We start from the raw sequence: 9829 nt of genomic DNA, 5'->3' as shown, positions 1-9829 counted from the left end.
TTATATTAAATTTACTTTTTAATTCACCATTCCCCCAATATGCATATATAACTTCTGAAATGATCTCCAGTAGCAGCATTTGTTCTTACCTGGGTAAGTTTTAGTTTTAAGGGAGAGCTGTTAAAGTACAAATGCTAAAAGCCATTTTTGTTTAGGGTTCCTTAATTATCCAATAAAGTGGGACATTTCCAGCCATTTTCTCTGCTCTTCTGAATAAATAAAAACATGCCAGCCCCCATTCATTTATCCAAATTCTCCTCCCCACCACCACTTAAAGCATCTTACTGCACATTTGTTGTTAAAGATAGCAGTTATATGGGCACATAATAAATGAAAACAAAATGACATTTATAAATGCAATAAAAGAGCATTTAAAATCAATGGCAGCAATAAAGTGCAGGGAAGTAAATAAGAGGAAATCATAAGGAAAAAAGATTCTCCATTTTAAACAACAATGCATTACTTCCATCAGATACAACACACATGTTCCTCAAAGGACCATCCAAAATTGTAATTCAACTCAACGCAATCCAAAAACCAAAAAACAGTTTATTTTAAAGGCAAGATGGGCTGAAGTTTCAACAATTAAGCTAAAATAAATGGGAGCACTGAAGGAGTCCACATTTCCAGCAAAATCAGTCTTTCTGAAAATTGCTGTGTGGGCGTGAACGTGAATGTATGGTATTTTTGTGCGTATTTGTGATTTGGAATCCTTTAGCCACTCAGAGGGTCCTCACGATAGTGTATAGCATAACGTAACTTTTCCAGCATCACATCAAGAGAAGAATACTGGGGTAGCTTCACCATAAACATGCAGGTCTCTACTCGAATGTAGCGATAATCAGGTGAACCTAAAACACCAAAAAAATACCAACAAGAAATTGTCAATCCAAAACTACATAAAGAAGAACATTTAAAAAAAAGCTTTCATATACTACTTATTTCAGTAACTGAGCAGGAAACGTATGAGAAACGGATAGCTTGAGTCTCAGCCGTCATTTATTTATACGCATAGTTTTGGGTATGAACAATGTATACACACATAGATTGTGATTCAAGTTATTCTTGTATGTCAGGATGTTCAAAACCCCTAGTCATAATAACTAGTCTATTATCAGAACTGCTTGAGAAGCACATTTACTATAAAACAAATGGGCACATTCCAATTAGGATAACATAAAGGATAAGGATAACATAACAAATATAACATTTAAATAGAAACATGGAATGTTTTATATCATACATACCCACAGCACCATCCGGTGGAGCAATTTTCATAGGATAAGGAGGCACATGAGCAGTGTCTGGCCCACCATCTTTGCAGGGGCAAGTAAAAGGTATCCGCTCCTGATTACAGGCAAACTTAATGAACTTACAAAGCTCTTCCTGGGTAAACATCTCCAGTGCTGTCCAGAAGAACTCAATGTGCTGGTCAGTCTCCATCAGCCCCACCTGGTACATTGTATGAGCCTGAAAAAGTGTTAAAGTTGTGATTAAAAAGGAGTTTAGAAATAATTTATGTCTGGGCACTTGCAGATATAAGTGGTATATAAATATTAGCTGTTTTAGAGTAAATGGGTATACAATTTTCATTTACATGTAACAGAGAAATGCATGAAGGTTAAATTAAGCATCAAATACTAGGATTAAGAAGTATATTACCTTAAGGAATTCCAGATTGATGTATGGGAGTCCACAGGTACGCAGTTCCATCTCTAAGGGGCTGAGCAGGTTAAGAAGTTGTAGAGGGATAATAGAGGCCAATCCTGCACGAACTGCACTCATACGCTCCACATTTTGCAGTTCGCGCAGACGTAAGGTGCGTACTGCTTGAGCATACAGGTCTTTGTTCTCCCAACTAAATATACAAAAGTTTAAATAGGTTGATTTAAAAAAGCTTCTTGACTTGACTTTAAGACAATCTGATAAAACTAACAGAGAACAGTCAAGTAAAAAAATCTGTCATCTTAACAAAAGCTGAAGGTCAAAAAGCAGCTGCACAATTCACCGAGCCTAAAACTATACAATTCTCTTTACGCTTATACCTAATATCCTACCTGATGGCAAGGTTAAGCCCACCCTGGCACAGTTCCACTTCCTCGCCTGTCATAGTGACATAGGTGAATGTACAGCATGATCGGCTGGGTGAGTCAGGGCTTTCACCTGAATGGCTCTGTGATGAGATTTCTGTGCATAGTGCTTCCAAATCAGCTTTATCAGTCACCTAATAAAAAGAGAAAGTAAAAACAGTATAACAAAGCACAATCAGATGAGTGTTAAAATACTGGCAAATGTATTTACATTTTTGAAAGGAAAAACACATGCCAATATAGGTACAAATAAGATTAATACAATTTAAAAAAATTATGATTTTTCTTCTTTTGGCTTCTTCCATTAGGGGTCACCACAGCGGATCATCCTTCCCTATACCCACCTGTCCTCTACATCTGCCTCTTTCACCCCAACTACCTGCATGTCATCCCTCACCACATCCATAAAACTCCTCCTTGGTCTTCTTCTTTTCCTCCTTCCTGGTGGCTCCATCCTTAGCATTCTCCTACTGATATTGACATTTACATTTGCGGCATTTTGGCAGACGCCCTTATCCAGAGCGACTTACAACTGAGCAGGGGAGGGTTTTTTTTTTAGGGCTTTTGCTCAAGGGCCCAGCAGTGGCAGCTTGGTGGTGGTGGGATTTGAACCTGTGATCTTCTAAACCAAAGCCCAATGCCTTAACCACTGAGCTACCACCTCCCTGATATACCCCATGTCCCTCCTCTGCACATGTTTAAACCATTATCCTTCATGCATAAGTTGCACTGCTGAAGTGTATTTGTCATCTATGCCCCTGGGCTTTCGGCTCCACTGGGGCATCGGGAAACTCCGCCTTCTCCCTCTCTGATAAGCCTTTCAGGCCCAAACACAGGGCTCACTGACCCTTCGTGCTGCTGGACCGCTCCCCTCGATGAGCACAGGTTGAGAGCTGCAATGATATAGATCTCTTCCCACAATACTGAGTCAGGTGACCCAGCATCAGCATCTTCCTACATATCCTCCTCTAAAAGACAAGCAGCCTCATCAGCTTCCCCCTACACATCTTTGTCCCACAGAAAAGGGTCTGATTTAAAAAGGGGAATAAGTTCAGGAGAAACCTTGTCATGAACTCTCCCCAGCTGCACCGGGCCCAAGGCCTTGTCCATCTCAGCCAGTGGCGCAAAAAGTCTTTGGACTTTATTTGCGGCCACAATTTGCACTCGGTGCTCCAAAACTCTAACTGAGAGCAGCACTTGTGATTAGCGAGCAGTAAATGAGAGCCTTTGAGAAATCATAGACCCGCATGAACACTGACACGAGGGATCTTTTTTCTTTGCCATCCTACTGGATGGTCTCGCAGTTGCCATAACAGAAATGCGAAGACCGGGGGATTAACAAGATCAACACAACGTGCCTCTGGATATCGGGTCTTATAGCAATTATTCTTCTTTACCCCACTTAACGTGAGGGAATAATTAAGAGAAGGGAGCTTTAACTGCTCGAGAAAAATAAGAACAGCAGATGAAGCAGCCACTTTCGGATAAATCTTTTGTCCGTGAATAGATAAGCAGCCACTCCTATCAGGATCTGCTGAGGATAGCTTCCAAAAGAATCTTTAAGGAGAAGGCAAAGAGAATGAGGTAGGGACAGTCAGCAGCGGTGCATACAGGGAGGCATGACTCCCCATCACTGTCATGATTGGTCTGTCAAACAACAGATGTGGTATAAAATTTGTGCTTCCAGGATTGGTCATGCCCGAGGAGATTCCCATAGTAAGATGAATGTTTCTGTCTCTGTTATACTGTGGGCTCCAACTGTGTGCTTTGAGGGAAGGGTGACTAAATTTGAATTCATGGTTATTCTGTCTGATCAACATTATCCTATGATGCACCATGTCTTTCTGTATTGAATTGGAAAAATGGGCCATTAGTCCTCTGTTTCTGTTATTCTGTAATTTCTAAATGTTTCTGTTAAGCCCATTGAAATAAAGCTGAAAGTCTCTTTAATCACATCTTGAGTGCTTTTTTCAAAGTAGATTTTGTTAATGTAAATATGAAAATGGTGTCTGTTCAAACACTTATGTATCTTAGTGTAGGTACTTACACTATCAAATTTCTTGGCATAATTGTAGGTGAGAAGGTCAGCCTCTTGTAGATCTGTTTCTGGGTCTAGTGCATCTCCAACTAGACCTTTCCAAAAGGAACCCTGCAAATCCAGAGGTAAAGGCACATCTGCACGGATGGCAATTCCCAGCAGCTGACCAAAGAAGTGCAGCAGCTGTTCTTCAGCATAAGTAATGGGGCACGATGTCAGGATGAACTTCCCCTAGGCAAATACAAAAGTTAATGCATTTAGTATTACCCTGAAAAGAGTAGAGGTGTTGCTATAATTTAGCATCAAAACCAGTGATGGCTAAAATGTGACCTGATTTCAGCTGATTAAAAAACACACACCACAGCACAATGTACACATAACAAAGTGATTCATGCACTTTTTATGACAAAACAAAAAACAACCCTGGTGCGGTGCAGTGTTTAAAAAAAAATCTGACCACCTCACATAAAATCTGTTCACTTCACAAATGACCGTAGTAAGACAATGAAGGATGCTTAACAGGTGAATTTTAGTATTTTGAAAGTATTTTGAAAGCCTCATGGGAAGTTTATTATACTTAATTTACTATTAACAATGTTTAAATTATTATACTATCAAGAAGAATGCTTAAGCCTAAACAAAGTACATTGGTAATGCTAGGATTTCAGGAAAAAGTTTTTTAGTTTTATGGTATTCTCAATCATTGGCCTAGAAAACTATATTGGGAGGGGATATGCATTTAATTCATAAGTGATGTGTGCGAACTGCTTTGTTTATGATGAAAAACAAATTCTTAATGTAAATGTTACAACAATTCTTTTTAAATTATTTGTAAACAACAATGATTTTAACCTCTACTACTGATTTGGGGAGCAGTTACAAAAATTTCAAATACTCCAATAAGAATATGAATTGGGCTATAACTGAAAAACAAATAATAAAAACCTTTGTAACTGCAAGAGGATGAACTTCAGTAATCAGAATTCACAGCCTGTTTTGACTTTTAAAAGGTTCTAACGTTTGCTCAAGTGATAAAATATACCCGACTTTTTATTTTCCTCATGCAGAAAGTATAGTGCAGGATGTTGAGGACTACATACCTTGCTGCGATTACTAGCAGAACTAGGACATGGTAGAAGCAAAGATAGGATATTGCTTTGTAACTCCTTGCAGACTTGCCACAAGAAGTGGCGAAATGAACCACCTATGAAAAAGGACAAGCTTTTAATATAAATATTGATTTTAATTAGGTGAATGATGGATGCATGAGTACTGTACTGTGTTTGAATTCTGACTAGTGCCATGAACTTCTTCTCCAGTAAAGCGGATATTGAAGGCATAGGTGGGATCTCCTCCACTGGCTAATTTCACACACAGCTGGGATGAGGGAACGTTAGACAGCTGCCGAGCTGCCTGGCAGAAGTATGTATTCTCTGAGGAGTGGATCTCACCTAGACACAAACATGGATATTATATTACAATAAAAAATGTAAACATTGTGTATTAATGTCCTCTGCAGTGCATCTGAAAAGTATACACAGCACTTCACTTTTTCCGCATACTGATATGATACAGCCTTTTTTCAAAATTTATTGAATTCATTATTTTTAATCTAAATTCTACAAACAATACCTATAATGTCAATATGAAAGAAGTTTGTTTGCAAAATGTTTTAAAAATAAATACAGTGGTCCCCCGGTTATCCCATGGCTCGGATATCGAACGGTTTTCCAAACGAAATTTGGGTCTGGTGAACGAACAAAGTTCCAGTTATCGAACCCCACCCACGCTGCCCATCCCAGCGCGAGGGGAAGAAACTGCTTCCGCTTCAACCATCGCTGAGTAAGCATCTATCGCAACTTCTGTTTGTGAACAATATTAGTGATATTTAGCGGTAAGTACTGTAATCATTTTGTTTCTTACTGTTGTAAAGTTGTTAATTTATACTTTTACCGAGCCAACACAAAATACCCGCAGAGATCGGGATAATCCGGCAAAAGGCAGTCCATAAATAATATCCACGGTGCTTTACGGAGGAAGCCCGATTGCGATGAGCTCAATGTGGGCACCATAGGGGGCGTGGCAGGGGGATTCCTGACAGTATTAATACGGCTAAAAACAGGAAAAAATTGTTAATTATTTGATATTGGTGGAGTTCGGGAACGGATTAATTGGTTTTCCATTATTTCTTATGGGATAATTAATATGTTTCATAATCCGGTTTTCAAACATTTCGGATTTTGAACGGTTTTAAGGGACGAATTAAGTTCGATAACCGGGGGACCATTGTAATATAAATATTATTATAAAAAAAAAAAAAAAAAACACATGTACATACGTATTCACATCCTTTGCTCAATACTTGGTTGAAGCACCTTTGGCACCAATTACAGCCTCAAGTCTTTTTGAGTTTGATGCTATAAGCTTGGCACACCTATATAGGGCAGTTTCTCTCATTCTTCTTTGCAAAACCTCTCAAGCACCATCAGGTTTTCTCTATCTGGAACAATTTTTCATCAGGGATGTCTCTATGTTGCTGCATTCATCATTCCCTCAATCCTGACCAGTATCCAGTTCCTGACACTGAAAAACATCTCCACAGCATTATACTGCCACCACCATGCTTCACTGTAGGGATGGTACTAGCCAGGTCATGAGCAGTGCCTGGTTTGCTTCAGGCATGACAAGAGAATTTTCTCATCAGACAAGAGAATTTTGTTTCTCATGGGCTGAGAGTCCTTCAGATGTATTCTGGCAAACTCCAGGTGGACCGTCATGTGTCTTTTAGTGAGTTGTGGCTTCTGTCTGGCCACTCTAACATACAGCCCTGATTGTGGAGTGCTGCAGAGATAGTTGTTCCTCTGGAAGGTTCTTCTCTCTCCACAGAGAAATGCTAGAGCTCTTTCATAGTGACCATCAGGTCCTTGGTCACCTCCTGATCGCTCAGTTTGGCCGGGTGACCTGCTCTAGAAAGAGTCCGGGTAGTTCCAAACTTCTTCCATTTACAGATAATGGAGGCCACTGTGCTCATTGGGACCCTAAATGCGGCAGATATTTTTCTGTCCCCTTCCCCAGATCTGTGCCTCGATACAATCCTGTCTCGGAGGTCTACAGGCACTACCTTGGACGTCATGGCTTGGTTTGTCGTCTGACATCCACTGTTAACTGTGGGACCTTCTGTAGACAGGTGTGTGCCTTTCCAAATCATGTCCAATCAACTGAATTTACCACAGGTGGACTCCAAACAGGTTGTAGACACATCTCTAAGATGATCAGTGCAAACAAGATGTCCCTGAGCTTAATTTTGAGTGTCATGGCAAAGACTGTGAATACTTATATGCATGTGATTTTTATTTATTTATTTATTTATTTTATTTGTAAGAAAATCGCAAAGTTTTTAAACAAACTTATTTCACGTTGTCATTATGGGCCCTATACATTATGGCATGGTAGCTGAGATTATGTGAAGGCCAACAATTCTCATAGTTTTTGGTGAAGTTATTTAACCTCAATAATGACATATTTACACATTTGACAGGCTACTAAATATTCTATAAACATATTCTCTATTCTTTTTTGAAGAGCAGTTCACTTGAGATTTTACAACATAGAGAGACTAAGATCCTTTTCAGGCTCATACTAACAACAATCTGAGAAAGAGTGGCAGATACAGTAGAAGAATTTACAGACAACCCAAAAACATGTTTCTATAAACAGTGTGAACTGATGAGGGATAAAGGCCTTGCTCAAGGGCCCAGCAGTGGCAGCTTGCTGAAGTTAGAATTCAACATGGATTGGAATGAACACCATAATCATTGAATCATTCATTCAATGGATTGGTCCAGATTATGTGGACATAGCCACAGCAAGGGGTAATCAGCTCTAAAGAATGGCATTGAGGAAAGAGAGCGAAAAATATACAACTAAAAGCTGCGCAAGCTCACCTCTAACACATTGATGTGAACATTCTGTCTGGGCAGTTCACATCCCAAAGTTTACCTAGCTGTGCTTTGATTGCATCCTGCACAATTTAAGGTTGCATAAAAAAAATTACAAGTGAAAATGAAAGTAAATTCTTTGCATACCTCCAACTATCTCTAGAGGATCCAGCGTGATTTCAGGGGCAGCATGGTCAACGGTGCGCTGCACTGTTGCATTCAGCACCTTGTTCATAATGGCTACTTTAGTGTCATAAAATATAAGTCCTGAAAGAGACAACAAAACAAAAGAAATAGACAAGTAAGGAAAGATTTTCCATTGTAAAGAAATGTAATTAATTCCTTGAATATATGTAGGAGCAGACCTTTAGCCTCACACAGCAGGGACGCAATGCTGTTCTGATAGGTACGAGTCTGCCTTAGCTCCACAAGGGGCAGAAAGAAACTCTCCAGGGTATTATTAAGGGACTGTAGTAGGGCAAAGCGCAGACGCAAACTCTGAACAGGCACACCTATAGAGTAAAGTTCATATTAGTTCAAAACAAAAACTTTACTGAAATGCAGCACAGGTTCATAAATAATCTAAAACAGTCCAAGCTAAATGTATTAGATGATGTATTAGTTGAAGGTTGGGCAATTTGGCCAAAGATTAGACAAAAACACCTATTTCTTTGTGTAATAATAAGAGACGGAATATGCAAGTTTAATTCATAATTAACCTTAATTTAAATTTTTACATTTTTTTTTTTAACACAAATGACAATTGCTTTTTAGAATTAAGTAAATGAAAACTCTAAAAGCAAAATGTGGAGACATGTTAATTGTTTACATAAAATTATAATACACTCCCACACTTAAGGCTTACTTAGCAGACATGAAACCCGCGGGTCTGCTGCATCTGCAAGGTCCAGGTACACTTCGTGTGGGTGAAGGCGGGCAGGTGTTATAGCCAGGTGACGACAGAGGCGATTAACATATTGGACTAAAGCAACATCCATCTCCAAGTTCCACTTTCTGCTAGACTTCTGAGCTTGCCGAGTATCAATGCATGAACATCTACAGAAAACATCAGCAGAAATGTTTATGGCCAACGGTTATGAAACATCCACACCAGTGTTAAGTCTCTGGCTAATTTATTCCTTACATTTAAATTCTATACTTTGTATATTTGTGCGGTGCAACTAAAATTATTTTATAACTTCTGTTCCAAATTTTGCATTCTTTTGTTTTGTTTAAATACAATAATTTTATATTATAAAAATGTTCCTGATTGAGTTTCTTGAAGAAAGAAAATCACACAAGATTCGACATTTGCAATTTTTAAAGTCAAATCTATGTTGACTGCTAATAATGATCTGTTTTTATTTTACACATTAAGGTAGTATAATATTGCTATAAATATTGTTATTAATTTGCTGCAAATAATTTTTTTTTGCATCAGACATTCATGATAAATAAACAGATTTTCTTAAAGTATTAACATATAAAACATGACGCATGTCTGAAAAAAAAATGTCTTTGCCTGTGTGTGCAGATGCACTTACACCTGCGTGCTGCCATTCCTGAGCAAGCTGGCACTGGTGGTGCCCTAAAACCCATAGCTAAATCAACTTTGGAAAACGAACCTGGCACTGCTGGATTTTCTTGGGTGTCCTGAAGCCTTCGTCACAACAATTAAACCTCTCTTCTTGAAGTTCTTGATGATCCAATAAATAGGTGATTTAGGTACAATCTTACTAGCTGCAATATCCTTGCCTGTGAAT

At 38.8% G+C, this 9829-nt stretch overlaps 1 protein-coding gene across 7 annotated transcripts in view; it reads right to left on the bottom strand.

Moving 5' to 3' along the window:
- Positions 1-529: 529 nt before the first annotated feature.
- LOC124381024 (probable E3 ubiquitin-protein ligase HECTD4) overlaps positions 530-9829 on the bottom strand; it is a 91408-nt gene continuing 82108 nt past the window's right edge. For 6 of the 7 annotated variants that reach the window (XM_046842397.1, XM_046842400.1, XM_046842402.1 and 3 more), the window contains exons 67-76: positions 8932-9122; positions 8432-8578; positions 8214-8333; positions 5424-5579; positions 5229-5332; positions 4138-4359; positions 2058-2224; positions 1663-1858; positions 1248-1470; positions 530-851 (exon numbers count right to left, since the gene is read on the bottom strand). In XM_046842397.1, the coding sequence (XP_046698353.1) occupies positions 715-851; positions 1248-1470; positions 1663-1858; positions 2058-2224; positions 4138-4359; positions 5229-5332; positions 5424-5579; positions 8214-8333; positions 8432-8578; positions 8932-9122 (1663 nt within the window). In that variant the 3' untranslated portion in view covers positions 530-714. Of the gene's footprint in view, positions 852-1247; positions 1471-1662; positions 1859-2057; positions 2225-4137; positions 4360-5228; positions 5333-5406; positions 5580-8213; positions 8334-8431; positions 8579-8931; positions 9123-9829 lie in introns of those variants that run through there. The other variant, XM_046842403.1, reaches the window with a different exon arrangement.

The sequence above is a fragment of the Silurus meridionalis genome, chromosome 27, assembly GCF_014805685.1.
Source record: "Silurus meridionalis isolate SWU-2019-XX chromosome 27, ASM1480568v1, whole genome shotgun sequence".
Classification (NCBI taxonomy): domain Eukaryota; kingdom Metazoa; phylum Chordata; class Actinopteri; order Siluriformes; family Siluridae; genus Silurus; species Silurus meridionalis.
The sequence above is the reverse complement of the archived record's forward strand: the minus strand, read 5'-3'. Positions and strand labels throughout refer to the sequence as shown.